The sequence below is a fragment of the Aotus nancymaae genome, unplaced genomic scaffold, assembly GCF_030222135.1.
Source record: "Aotus nancymaae isolate 86718 unplaced genomic scaffold, 86718_ANA_hifiasm-v0.15.2.pri h1tg000014l, whole genome shotgun sequence".
NCBI lineage: Eukaryota > Metazoa > Chordata > Mammalia > Primates > Aotidae > Aotus > Aotus nancymaae.
This window is the reverse complement of record NW_026988425.1, coordinates 124,079,095-124,093,550: the sequence shown is the minus strand read 5'-3', so window position 1 is coordinate 124,093,550 and position 14,456 is coordinate 124,079,095. Positions and strand designations below refer to the sequence as shown.

Below are 14,456 nucleotides of genomic sequence, written 5' to 3'. Positions count from 1 at the left end.
CATCAAGTCAAGTGTGTGTTTGTGCACATGAGTAACAGAGGTTCACAGTATCACAGCCTTCTTCAGACAGCCAGGCCTGCGATGACCGAGTGTGTAGGTGTATGGGATGGAGCCCGTGTGCACGTGTACCTGTGTGTGGACATGTGTGTGCATTGTGTGGGTGTGCACATGTACATTGTATGTATGTGTGTGCATGTATACATGTATGCATGTGTGCATGCATGGTGTGCATGTTTGCACATACAGAGGTGGGAGGGTCAGTGAGCTGGTTTGGGGACAAGAAAGAGCCTTAATACCTTTTCTCAACTCTGATTGCTGTGGACTGCAGCCCCTGGGAAGCCTGGCCCCGCCAGCGGACAGCAAAGCCACAGAGAAAGAGAAGAAGCCACCCACGGCAACCACCAAGGGAGGAAGAGGAAAAGGAAAAGGCAAGAAGAAAGGGAAAGTGAAAGAGGAAGTGGAGGAAGAAACTGATCCCCGGAAGATAGAGCTGCTGAACTGGGTATGTGGAAGGTCACAGAGATCACCAGCTTGGCATCACGCTTCCCTAGGGGAAGGGATGGTTCTTGCCCTTGCTTCAGTCCTATCCAGGGCCCTGACCCCAGGAGGGGTGGGTAAAGGCTTGACTGGGTAGTGTCAGCATTTCAAACTACAACAGCACATTCATTGTGATGAACCCTGTAGATTGTCCAAAACACCAAATGTTCCTGCATTGGGGGGAATGATGCCACCCAGAGAGGAGCCCTGGGTCACCCTGCTCAGCAGTGGCTCTCTGTCTGGCAGACATGCCAATGCTTGATGCATGAAAATATGGCAGACAAGCCTGTTGTCACCAAATAAACGCAATTCGTGCAAAAATCCCTTTTTTTTTTTTTTTGACAGAGCCCATGATTGGGTATGTGGGGGTAACAGCAGTTTGGGGGCGGGAGGCTGGAGCCACACACTGCACAGCAGTTCTCGGTCTTGCTGCCGCCAGGACACAGGCAAGACAGGGGCCCAGGCCTCTGCGGTGACATGTGCCTGCCATTGTCACAGCCACTCACCCGCGTGGCATGAGTGATGCTGGTCATGCTGCCTGCCCAGCTAACTCCGCCTGGCAGAACTCAGTCAAGGAGACAAATGGTGGAGACTGGGTGGGGCAATGCCAGGAGGGCTGAGATTTTGAATTCTCTTCAATTTATCTTTAAAAGGAAAAAACAATTTATAAACATGGATGGAACATGTAGAGGCCAAACTGAGAAGAAAGGAGAGGGGAGATGGGGGCGTTTATCCAATCTAAAGAGCAAAGAGAACCATGTCGGAGTGCTCAGGGATCTGGGGCTCGGAATATCCTTTCCTCTGCGTTTCCAGTCTGAGAGGCCACTCACGGGCTCCCGGCTCTCGGTCCCTGCAGGTGAATGCTTTGGAGCAAGCGATGTTGGATGCTTTAGTCTTAGATCGCGTCGACTTTGTGAAGCTCCTGATTGAAAACGGAGTGAACATGCAACACTTTCTGACCATTCCGAGGCTGGAGGAGCTTTATAACACAGTGAGTGCTCTAGAAAAAGGGAGAGAAGGGGGAGGCAGCCATCTGAATGTGTTTGTCACTGGTGCATATTGTGCATAAATGTGGTCAGATGAGCACATCTGACCTCGTTCAGCTGGGAGGTCCCCATCTAACGGCAGGCAGCTACTTCTCCCCAGCTGCTGGCCGCAGCCTGTGTTTACATTCTCACCGCCTACTGCCACGCCTCGCCAGGCACTCCTTTCTCGGGCAGTGTCAACTCTTGTCCCACATTTGAGGTTGGCTTCTGAGCACTTGTTTCTACAAAGAGGGAATCTAGCTCCCCAAGCCATTAGCAGAGCGAAGTGTCACCAAGGATGAGAAGTGAATTGCTCCTCGGGACCTTCACATCTCATGAGGCTTTTGGGGAGAACATAGAGCTAAGCTTCACAGCCAAGAGCTCTGCTGGAAGGGTTTGAATAAAATTCCCTTGGCTTATATTATCACAATATAAGTTTTGAGAATTTATATTTCCTTCTCTCTTTTAAGATTTTAAGTAGCAGAAATGGTCCTCAGCAGTTGCTTGCTAAAACTTGGTGAATTTTTTTTTTTTCTGAGCCTGGGTCTCTCTTGTTGCCCAGGCTGGGGTGCAGTGACATGATCACCACAGCCTCAGCCTACTAGGCTTAAGCCGTCCTCCCACCGCAGCCTCCTGAGTATCTGGGACTACAGGTGCACACCACCACACCCAGCTAATATTTGTAATTTTTGTAGAGATAGGGTTTCTGCATGTTGCCCAGGCTGGTCTCGAACTCCTAGCCACAAGTGATCCACCTCCCTCAGCCTCCCAAAGTGCTGGGATAATAGGTGTGAGCCACTGATCCTGGCCAACTTGGTGAATTTGTAACACTATATCATGCACTTTAAGATACTCTTTAAAAAAAAAATGGAACAGAAAGTATTTCACAACTTTCTGTCGGATAATTTTTAACCATGACCAGTTCTGTTTTGTAAAAGAAAAAGGCTGGTATGGGTTACACTCTATCTCTCACAATTCATTAATCATATACAGTAGGGCAGGAATTTGCTTGAAGAGTTCAAGAAAAAAACCTTATTTATTTATAGATAGAGTCTTGCTCTATGGTCTAGGCTGGAGTGCAGTAGTGCAATCTCGGCTCACTGCAAACTCCACCTCCCAGGTTCAAGTGGTCCTCCCACCTCAGCCTCCCTAGTAGATGAGATTACAGGTGTGCGCCACCACGCCCGGCTAATTTTTATATTTTTAGTAGAGACGGGGTTTCAGCATGTTGGCCAGGATGGTCTCAATCTCCTGACCTCAAGTTATCCACCCGCCTCGGACTCCTAAAGTGCTGGGATTACAGGCATGAGCCACCACTCCCAACCAAGAAAAATAAACTTAACAAACATGAATGCTTCTCTTTCAGAGACTGGGTCCACCAAACACACTTCATCTGCTGGTGAGGGATGTGAAAAAGGTCAGTCTACTGTTTCATAATCCTAACCTATTGGCATCTTTCACAGAAACATTTCTTAAGAGCAATGTTTAAATTTTCAAAATGTATTACTATTTCAGGCACAGGAGATAATGAATTCCTTCTTTCAAAAAGGGTCTATTTAAAATAAAGCAAAAGGATAGTTTTTTTTTTTTTTTTTTTGAGATGGATTCTTGCTCAGTCACAGGCTGGAGTGCAGTGGTGCAATCTTGGCTCACTGTAAACTCCATCTACCAGGTCCAAGCAATTCCCCTGCCTCAGCTTCCTGAGTAGCTGGGACTACAGGCACGCACCACCACACCCTGCTAGTTTTTTGTGTTTTAGTAGAGACAAGGTTTCACCATGTTGGCCAGGATGATCTTGATCTCCTGACCTCGTGATCCACCCACCTCAGCCTCTCAAAGTGCTGGGATTACAGGTGTGAGCACCGCACCTGGCCAAGGATAATCTTTTTTAAGTTGCAGGGTCATCCGAATTCATGACAGGGACACGCTCAGGGACAGCTGGATTACCGATTGATGCCAGCACAAGGCCAGGGCGGCCACTGGGTGGGGCTGGGGAAGGGGGTGTCCTGGCCGCTGACCCGAGCACTGCCGTCTGTCCACGCAGCCTCTCCTTCTGTCCCTCCTTTGAGATCTCTCACCCACTGCTCGTGCCTCTTTCCAGAAGCACTGGCAGGAGGTTCAAGTCATTCTGTGTCCTGTTGATTGCAGCTGATGTTCTTGGCCCTTTCTGCCACCTTGTTATCAAGGGATAGATGCTTTTCCCAGCCGAAATGTTGTTCAGTCCCCTACCTAGCCACCCCTTCCATGAACCCCAAGTGGGGGCCAGTACAGCCGCTTACGCCCGAGGCATGTGATGAGGTCCACACTGCGAATGCATTCTCACAGGACCTGAGACAGACTTCTGTTCTTACAGAGCAACCTTCCACCCGATTACCACATCAGCCTCATAGACATCGGGCTCGTGCTGGAGTACCTCATGGGAGGAGCCTACCGCTGCAACTACACTCGGAAGAGCTTTCGCACCCTTTACAACAACTTGTTCGGACCCAAGAGGGTAGAACTTGGTGCCTGTGTAGTGTTCTGTGGCTCTCGGAGTGGCACGTGGTTCCTCGCTTGCTTTTCACAAATGGCTGGTTCAGAGCCAAGCCCTTCGCCCATCCCCAGCACACCTGCCCTGCCTCCTCCAGCACTCTCAGGCCCAAGCCACAGCATTCTCCAGCTCCCCTGAGCACGTGGGGCCACGCTGCCCACCCATTGCATCTGCCCTCCTGTATCCACAGCAGACCTCCTCCTGGGCTCCAGGGCTACTGTCTGCCTGCTCCAGCCTGTCCTACCGTCCCACCACTGTGCCTGCTATAATCTTCCAAAACAAGGGACATGCCAGCATACCCTGCTCCAAACCTCCCGGAGCCCCTCACTGTCTGGAGAATCGTAGCCAAACTCATTATCACAGCAGCCAAGGCCCTCCGCCAGCTGGCCCCAACCCACCTGGGAGACCATGTACCTGCACCAAAATCCAATCCTGTGATCAAATCAAAGACATGTACCTGCCATGTCTTTCCCAGTTATGAGTGCCTTTCCCACTCTTATCAAGAGTCCAAATCGAATGTCCGATCTTACATGACGCCCTCCCCTCACACCCCACTTACAGCTCACCCAGCTCTCTGGGTGTCTGTTAGGGAACTTCTCTGCTTCTTCTGTAATAAGGGGCATGTGTCTGTCTGCAAAGCTTTCTTCTCAATTAACTTCTGACCAAAGAAGAGTTTCCATATTAAAGCACTTCTTTTCCTTGGATATTATCATTAATTGTTAATGATACAAAGTGCTTTTTAATCAATTAGTATGTCCACTACCAACAGTACTACTAATGAACTGCTGACATTGGTTATCTGAGTAAATTGATGTTTTTCTTCCCCTTTCACCATGCAGCCTAAAGCTCTTAAACTTCTGGGAATGGAAGTAAGTAGAATTTGTTTTCAAAAGTTTTATAATGTCTTGGTGAAATATACATAGCCCTTTAAGTTCTGTATTTGCAAATACAGCATACTACTCACCAAAATTTACTTAGGTGTCTTAGTCAAATTATATAAAAGGACAATACATACATTTTCTTTAAAGGGGGTAAAAACTGCACAGTTCATTTTCTAGAGCTAGCAAAACCACGGTTTCAAAAATAAAGGATAAACAGAGCTATAGAATAACACCACTTATGTATGCAAAAATCATAAATAATACCAAAATAACTCAATAGACTATTTTCAAAGTCCTAAACAAGTAGAGTCCTCCAAGAATGCAAATATAATGCAGTGTTAGTCTTTAATATATTGCATCATATCAATAAATCAAAGAAGAAAGTGTAACATGACCATTTCTCAGTAGGTGCTAATGAAGAATTTGAAACACATGCAAAACATACTCCTTACTTTGTTAAAAAGTACATAGTTTTCTCAGAGTAGAATGGTAAAATACTTTTTTGGGATGATTAAAATACACGTGTATCTTAGAGCGAGGGAAATGTGTGATGAGCAATGCAGACCTGAAGTCACGTCCATGAAAATCAACGAGACAAGCACACCCAGTACTGTAGACGTCATTATTCCCGCTGGTGGCCAAAAGTGTTCTGGAAATTGAACCACAAGGCAAAATAAATGCTAAACAAAGAATACGCAAGCAGGGGAGAAGTTATCATCAGCAAAAACATTTGGGGGGAGTTAGAAAATCCAGGAAAATCAACTAAAGTTCCCTTACAATAGGACAAAAGTGCCAGAAATTACTTCTACCAGAAACCTGAAGAACAATGTCTCAGACCTAAAAATATCTAAATGATTGGAAAAAATGCCATATTATGGAATATTAGGATTGAGCCCTGGAAAGATTCTTTTCAAATAAATTTATGAGCTAAATAGCATCCTGATTGTTCATGGATTCAGTGTAGACGGCTTTCATTCTGTGTTGACAAGTAAGACTGACCTTTAACATGGTGCTCCTGGAAGGGTTATGAGCCTTCCATGATATCCTGTTCTCTCAAACTCTCCATGTCAGGGTTTATTTGTTCCATGAAGGTTTGATGGACTCACCTGTAAAATTACCGGGTCCAGTCCTATTTCTTAGACATGTACCTTTCACTACTTCATAATAGCTATTATAAATATAAGTCCATTCGGGATTTTATTTTCTAGAGTCAACTTCGGTTATTTATAGTTTTCTCAAGTTTTTTATTTCATCTAGACTTTCAAGTTCACTGGAGTAGACTTTTTTTTCATTTAAAAAAAAAAATGGAATGCTTCACGAATTTGCATGTCCTCCGTGCGCAGGGGCCATGCTAATCTTCTCTGTATCGTTCCAATTTTAGTATATGTGCTGCCGAAGCGAGCACTGGAATAGACTTTTTTTAACATAGTTTTCAGTATCGTCAATTGTATGTCATTTCTTGCACCTTTTTTTTTTTTTGAGTCGAAGTCTCACTCTGTCACCCAGGCTGGAGTGCAGTGGTGCAATCTCGATTCACTGCAGTCTTTGCCTCCCGAGTTGAAGCAATTCTCCTGTTTCAGCCTCCCGAGTAGCTGGGAATGGAGGCACACACTACCACACCAGGCTAATTTTTGTATTTTTCGTAGAGACAGGGTTTCACCATGTTGGTCAGGCTGGTCTCAGACTCCTAACCTCAGGTGATCCACCCACCTTGGCCTTCCAAGGTGGGATTACAGGCATGAGCCAAAGCCCAGCCTCTTATGCCAATTTTTTAAAAATTTATATCTCCTGTTTTTTTCTTAAGCATTCTTTCCTACATATTTTATTGGTATTTTTGCTTTATCAAGCAACTTCCTTTTTCTGTTTCTATTTTATTAATGTCTGCTTTTATTTTTATTCATTTCTTCCATGTACTTTCCCTAGTGTTATTGTATTGTCTGTGCTAACTCAGTTTGAAGGAAAATTCACTCATTTTCTATCTTCCTTGTATTCCTATAAATGCATTACAGGTATAAATTTTTCTGAGCATTGTTTCATGGTATTCTACAGGTTTGGATAAATAGAACCTCCCTTGTCATTCTTTCTAGGGCATTTGTTATTTCCTTTACAATCCAAGACTTATTTAGAAGTGCATTTCAAATTTCCCAGATACAGACCTTTGTTGTCGTTACCCCACGGTTATTGGTTTCAAATTTTATTCCTTGTTTAGAAATTCCCTGTAATTTGTTTCAAATTCACTGCTAAGTAAGGTGTGTTTGGACTCTTACTATGATTTTAATATGTCAGTTTCTCCTTACCTGGTTCAGATCCCTTGTTACTTTATTGGTTTCTTTCCCTTTTCCTCACTGATTTGTGACAGACTTTTGCATTTTAGGAAAACTAACTCTTTGTTTCTCATATTCTTTCTCTGGCAGTTTTAAAGAGAATTTACATACAATTAGTATTTAATAATATATGTTATTGAAAGGTAGGCTTAAAAGGACTTCTGTTTTATAACATCTCATTAGGCATTAATTTGCATTTTTAGTAGAGACGGGGTTTCACCGTGCTGGCCAAGCTGGTCTCAAACTCCTGACCTCAAGTGATCTGCCCACCTCGGGCTCCCAAAGTGCTGGAATTACAGGCATGAGCCACCATGCCCAGCCCTTATTTTATCTTATATATTCTTGAAAATAAGTCTATGTTTATCTTAAAATTTCTACAATGTTCATTTTTAACCTGTGCAGACCAACCTTTCCTATATCACTTGACTGTAGCTTCACTGTGACAAAATTAGAAAATTAGAACAAAGAAATTTAAATTGGAGTCAAGATACTATAGTTTCCATTAAAATGTTATCACAGCTCATTATGATATTATAAAAACTGGGTCAGTAGTGAACAATTCAAGATAGGAATTGGAGGGCCAGGTTGTCCCCCATAACCCTCCACGCTGCAGCCCACTCCAGCTGTGTGAATGCTACCGAGTTATTCGGACTGAGCCACAACTTCCTAATCTGAGGAAATGGAAGGAATTCACAACCTCTCAGAGTCCTCATAAGAATAAAAGAAGCTAACTGATGGGAACGCGTTTGCAAAACAGCAAACATCTGTTTCTGTTATTCCATTGAATACTAAAGTATTAGCCTGGAATAGTCTGAGACGCACATTTTTCATGCCAGTTTTCCCAATCATGATCTGCCTTTCTTACGCATCCTGAGCCGTTTGCAGAACAGTTCTCGTAATCCCTTTAGGAAATGGGAAATGTTGGCCTTCCCTTTTGCGCCATATGGGGAAAAGGACGATGCTCATTCAAAATGGAATGTTTGCTTTCTTAAAATACTGGAGGGAAATCTAAAACATTTTTCTCTAGCCCCTTTTGCGTGTTTCTTATTAATTTCTGGTTCAGCTATGTCTGGCAAATGAGTGTTATTTTTGCTACACTGCGAAGAACTCCCCAAGGAAATAAACTGTGGACCTCCCCTCTTCCATGATGTTATTCGTGTTTAGTTTCGGGGCAAGTTTTGCTTGTTTGTTCTAGTTTTGCAGCATCTCCTCAGCTAAAGGCTTCTAAGTAAAACTGCTGATTCAGCGGTGCAAGTCATTCAAACAGTAGTATGGCTTCTCAGTTCATTTGGTTTTATATAGTTTACTTCTCATAATAAACTTGTGCATCTTTTCAAAAGAATTAATATGCAGAGTGGAAATGGAAGGCGTACTTCAGAAGTCTCTTCATTACCTCTGACAGGAAGGTGTCCCTTTCTCAATGAGTTCTGGAACTCTCTGTTGCATACTTTTATGGCAAAACCACGACATCCATGTTTCTCCCCTCAGGATGATGAGCCTCCAGCTAAAGGGAAGAAAAAGAAAAAGAAGAAAAAAGAGGAAGAGATCGACATCGATGTGGACGACCCCGCTGTGAGTCGGTTCCAGTACCCCTTCCACGAGCTGATGGTGTGGGCCGTGCTGATGAAACGCCAGAAGATGGCGGTGTTCCTGTGGCAGCGAGGGGAAGAGAGCATGGCCAAGGCCCTGGTCGCCTGCAAGCTCTACAAGGCCATGGCCCACGAGTCCTCCGAGAGCGACCTGGTGGATGACATCTCCCAGGACTTGGATAACAATTCCAAGTTAGTGTCTAGGAGGGATTTAAAGGCCAGCAGAGACGACCATCCTGAGTACTTGTCTCTGCAGGGAGGGGTGGCCGGTGTACTTCTCACTCAAGGACAGCGGTGGTTAAAGCTTGTTCACGAATCACTTTGTCCGTCACGTCAGCATTTTTCTGTCTGTCTCTCAGAGGTGTTTTTAGACTGTCACTGTTTTTATCTACTGCCTTCTCTTTGCATTAAAATTGAAACACAATTTCCTTCTCTTTGCATTGAAATTGAAACTCAATCACAGTTCACATTTTCTTAACTCTGCACTGGTTCCCAAAGAGATTTCTGCTCCAGTAAGTTGTGGTTTTCAGTATCCGCCTGTCTGTCTCTCCAGTTTGGGGGACAGCAGTTTGCCCTGTGACCCCACTTCTCCGGTGGAGCTAAAAGGATGTGATGTTCAGCTTGTTTAGTTTGTTACTTGTTAGGATGGATGGCGACTTCCAAGTTCCTTCCATGCCACACTGGAAACCAGCGGTTCCAGCACAACTTTATAGGAGCCTAAACTTGAGGTGGGCACAGGCATCTCTGCCAACATCTAACACTTTTGTTTTCTGAAGTTCACTGCTTTTATTTTGGACTCAATTATTCCTAAAATTACTAGCTGATTTCTAAACGTTAGGAATTCAAGACTTCCTAATAATGGGGCCATGTCCACCTACCTCATGGGTTTGTCGATGCCAACCTTTACTTCCTAGAGTCCCCACATGGTGACGTGTCATCACCCCGCAGCCTGCAGGAAGGCCGGGAGGTACTGCAGATAGCATTCCTCTTCAAGGACGGAGAAGGCCATTCTGCCACAATGGTTCTGCCTTCCTCATCCTCTTCGTCACTGGAATAAAATCTTCTATAAACTGGAGAAACAAAAGCAGAGGCGGGTGATCACTTCGAGATCTCGTCTTAACCATATTCCATTATCAAAAAGTTGGAGGAACTTGGAATGTTTATGGTTATCGCCAAATATTTGAATCTGGGTCATGTGGGGAAGGCAGTAAACTTTATGTTCAAAATTCAGCTTCTGCCACCTTCTCCATGCCCCTAAACTTCTAACACTGCCCCCATCAGTCCTTAGGCACCCTCTGGCCTGGGCCCTATGACAACTATGCCTCATCTCTGTCATAGCACTGAGAATATTGGCTTCTCTGTAATCACTGTGATAGGGAAGCGTTACGCGCAGAGAAAGGCGTATATCCAAAATGCCCAGTTGGTGACAGTCCATGGGTGGGACATGCCGGTACCACAGCACTTAGATCAACTAAGAACCTAGTCGGCACCCCCCAGCCCTCCTATGACCCCTTTCAGTGTCCACCTCCCCCCGCTACCATCACTGGCAGCCCCGCTACTGTAGCCTCCAACCCCACAGGTACTGCTTTTGAAGTCACTTTTGCTGTCTTTTCTGTCTGCCTCCCTGATCTGTGCACAATTTGAGGGAAGGGACTTTGTCTTCTTGTCTCTACGTCGCTGGGGCCTGAGGGGCAGATGTGGGCTCAACCTACAGCTCCATTTGCAGCTGGAGCAGTCAGCCCACCTCCTGACTGAGCTCCCAGCCACTGTCCCTGGCTGTCCCCCTTTGGGGACACATCTCTGGAGCTTCTTGCTTGCAGAGAACCGTAAAGCCCCTCCAGTGAAGGATTCTGTGTCCCATGGCTCCATAATTCCCTGTGGATACGCTTGTCAAAGAAAGCTTGCAGCCACTGTGGCTTCACCCTGGTCCCTTCTCTTTCCCCCTAGAGACTTCGGCCAGCTTGCTTTGGAGTTATTAGACCAGTCCTATAAGCACGACGAGCAGATCGCCATGAAACTCCTGACCTATGAGCTGAAAAACTGGAGCAACTCGACCTGCCTCAAACTGGCGGTGGCAGCCAAACACCGGGACTTCATTGCTCACACCTGCAGCCAGATGCTTCTGACTGACATGTGGATGGGAAGGCTGCGGATGCGGAAGAACCCTGGCCTGAAGGTGCGTGCAATGCACTGGGAGGCGGGCCAGGGTGACAGTGACAAGCAACTCCTGCCAGTGTGAGCTGAGCACTTCCTGTGGGTTATTTCATTTATTCCTTTGAGCAACACCCTGAGGGAGATGCCAGGACAATGCCTGTCTAACAGACGAGGAACCCAAAGCTTTGAGATGACATGACATTCCTAGGATCTTAGCTGGTCAGCATGGGATCAGGACCCACACCCTGGTGGTCTAACCCCAGAGCCCCACCTTACCGGCCCACCTGGCTCCACAAAGCCCTGCCACGGTCAGAGTCTCCTAACAGAGCCCCCCCCATAACTCAGCACACACACACACCTGGTTGGGTGGTCTACCCACCATTAAGGCAGGGACTGGAACTTATTTCTAGATCCCTTATTGAGATTGCATATTGTTTTAACTGGTGAGGATATTTTCATGACATGGAAGAAAATTACAAGAAAATACGAAGCTATGAAAAGGTTTGGAAAATATATAGTCGGGGGAAAACTATATTGTAGTCAAACCCTGTCTCTGGATTTTACTGCTGTTAAATACTAGGATATCTTGAGAAGAGATTCTAGTCTGCAGATGACTCAACAATCTAATGGCAGTATTATACCTACCTTAGAGATCTCCATGAGGCTAAAGAAAAGACTATACAAGTTATACTGTGTAGTATGGTTCCAGCAAATAGCATTTTGTTTCTTAGAAATATGAATGTTACGCCTAATTGTCTAATTCTATGTAATATGCTAAGCTGATATTATACATAACTTAGGATATTAATAAACAGTTTTCAGAATACCAAGAATAAAGAGCTCTTCAAGGTTTTCAGGAAACTAAAGTAGATCGCCTACATGGAGATGAACATTGAATTGGCATCAGACTTTTCATCAACAACACTGAAACCTGGAAGGCAGCAGTGGAGTAAGGCCTTCACAGTTCTGAAGGGAAAGCATTTGGAGCCTGGAATGTTTTTAACCCAGGCCAACTATTTAAAAGCATGAGAAAAGGATATCTGTTTAAGACAGGCAAAGACTCAAACTATACACTTTCAACCTCCCCATTTAGAAGAATTAGTTCGGTGGGTAGTCTAAGCCAAAAAAAAAAAAAAAGTAAACATTACAATGAAAAATGTCGAGTGGAGTGTAGGAAACAAGACCCAAGATTTATAAATTGCCATACAAAAGCTGTGCAGCCAGGAGAAAGGCGGTCAGATTAAATGAGGCCAAGGAGTCTGTGTGATCCAAAAAGGAAGCGCTCAAGAAGAATAGAAATGATTCTGATAAATAGACAGAATGACTGAGAAGCCACCACGTGTCAGAAATACAGGTTAGGGAAACAAAACAATTTATAATCCTTAACAAGAAAATAGAAGGTGAATCCATACATTTTAGGAAAAACAGTAAAATTCATATAAAAGGTCAAGTTCAGTATGATTCAAACTAAAGTTTAAAACGATCTGGAGCCATTGGTAGAGTATAGAAAAACACTTACAGAAAGGGAAGCACAGCCGCGCAAAGGGGTTCATGCCTGTAATCCAAGCACTTTGGGAGGCCGAAGCAGAAGGATCACTGGAGCCAGGAGTTCAGGGCCAGCCTGGGCAACATAGTGAGACCCCATCTCTATAAAAAAGAATTTTTTTAATTAGCCAGGTAATGTGGTGCACACCGTAGTCCCAGGTACTCGGGAGGCTGAGGTGGGAGAACCACTTGAGCCCAGAAGATCGAGAATGCAGTTAGCCATGATTGCAACACTGCACTCCAACCTGGGCAGCAGAGCAAGACCTTGTCTCAAAAAATAAAAAAAGGGAAGCACGTTTTCTATCTATGAGCCTGGGCATCCTTTTGTTGTCTAGGCTGAGCCCAAGTTAGTCCTTCTTTTGTGAGTCACATTCGTCTTGTAACTCTTAGTTCACATAATCTCATTTGTGTCAAAATTATTTCTATATAAAATACTTCTGGTCTACTTCACTACAGGTATTTTATTTATATAATATTTTAAAGATTTGCATTCCTAGAAATTTCATGTAAGGCCTTTTTTTTTTTTTTTTTTTTTTTGAGATAGGGTCTTGCTCTGTCACCCAGGCTGGAGTGCAGTGGCACAATCTCAGCTCACTGCCACCTCTGCCTCCCGGGTTCAAGCGATTCTTGTGCCTCAGCCTCCCAAATAGCTGATATTACACTGTTCAAGCAATTCTTGTGCCTCAGTCTTCCACGTAGCTTGTATTTCAGATGTGCACCACCCATGCCCAGCCAATTTTTGTATTTTAGTAGAGACGGAGTTTGCCATGTTGGCCCAGCTGGTCTCAAACTCATGGCCTCATATGAGCCACCCCGCTTGGCCTCCCATAGTACTGGGATTACAGGTGTGAGCCACCATGCCAGCCAGGATTTTTCTTTTTAAAGTCAGGATTACCAATAGTGCTGCTTGTCATTCATCTAAAAAATTTAGTGTATGCTCTTAAATTTTTTACTGTCTGCAATTCTACCAAGCTACCAAGCAGAAGTCAGAGAACATCAGAGTAGGGATATACATTCCAGGGCTCCTAGGTCATTGAATAATGTTGAAGGTCATAATTTAAAAATTTTAACTATACTGGGAAATTCTTCTAGAATTGCCACGGCTTAAAACAATCTATTTCTGTCCCATAGGTTATCATGGGGATTCTTCTTCCCCCTACCATCTTGTTTTTGGAATTTCGCACATATGATGATTTCTCGTATCAAACATCCAAGGAAAACGAAGATGGCAAAGAAAGAGAAGAGGAGAATATGGTCAGTGACACACTTGACCCTGAGAGTATCAATGTGATCTCGTTTTCAAAACTGTTGAGACTTCTCATACCATGGATTGAGAAATCTCTTAGGTTAAGGGTATTTTTAGAACTCTGTTTTTTTATATGGTGCCTGTGTGCTTCGCATTTCCCATTTAGCAACTTGCCTGCCATGTGCTGTGCTCTGTTTTCCAGGATGCAAACGCAGATGCTGGCTCAAGAAAAGGGGACGAGGAGAACGAGCACAAAAAACAAAAAAGTATTCCCATCGGAACAAAGATCTGTGAATTCTATAATGCACCCATTGTCAAGTTCTGGTTTTACACGGTAAGGCCTCCTCCTCAACAGCTGACACACAGCATGTTTGGAATGCTTTGATATGTTGAATCAAGAAAAATTTCAAGGGCTTAAAAAAGTATTTAAAAATTCACTGAATTAAAATGAATTATGAAAATAAAACTGGGACTAATTGAGATCTCTGGCTAACATTGGATCTTGATATCCTGTCATATATTGATATATGTCATATATTGATACATGGCCATCCTAGTCCCAAATGTACCATCTCATAAGGCGAAATAGTCATATGCTGTTTGCTTAAGATGAACTCTTTTGATG

General features: G+C 44.2%; 1 protein-coding gene and 1 non-coding gene across 4 annotated transcripts in view; one reads left to right on the top strand and one right to left on the bottom strand.

Moving 5' to 3' along the window:
* TRPM1 (transient receptor potential cation channel subfamily M member 1) overlaps window positions 1-14,456 on the top strand; it is a 155,172-nt gene that overhangs the window by 103,138 nt on the left and 37,578 nt on the right. For all 3 annotated transcript variants that reach the window (XM_012472491.2, XM_012472492.3, XM_012472490.3), the window contains exons 11-19: window positions 329-502; window positions 1,394-1,528; window positions 2,929-2,979; window positions 3,916-4,056; window positions 4,932-4,961; window positions 8,786-9,078; window positions 10,834-11,062; window positions 13,717-13,839; window positions 14,034-14,165. In XM_012472491.2, the coding sequence (XP_012327914.1) occupies window positions 329-502; window positions 1,394-1,528; window positions 2,929-2,979; window positions 3,916-4,056; window positions 4,932-4,961; window positions 8,786-9,078; window positions 10,834-11,062; window positions 13,717-13,839; window positions 14,034-14,165 (1,308 nt within the window). The remainder of the gene's footprint in view (window positions 1-328; window positions 503-1,393; window positions 1,529-2,928; window positions 2,980-3,915; window positions 4,057-4,931; window positions 4,962-8,785; window positions 9,079-10,833; window positions 11,063-13,716; window positions 13,840-14,033; window positions 14,166-14,456) is intronic.
* LOC135274935 (U6 spliceosomal RNA) lies at window positions 6,272-6,378 on the bottom strand. Its single transcript, XR_010342679.1, has one exon. It is a non-coding gene; the product is annotated as a U6 spliceosomal RNA (small nuclear RNA).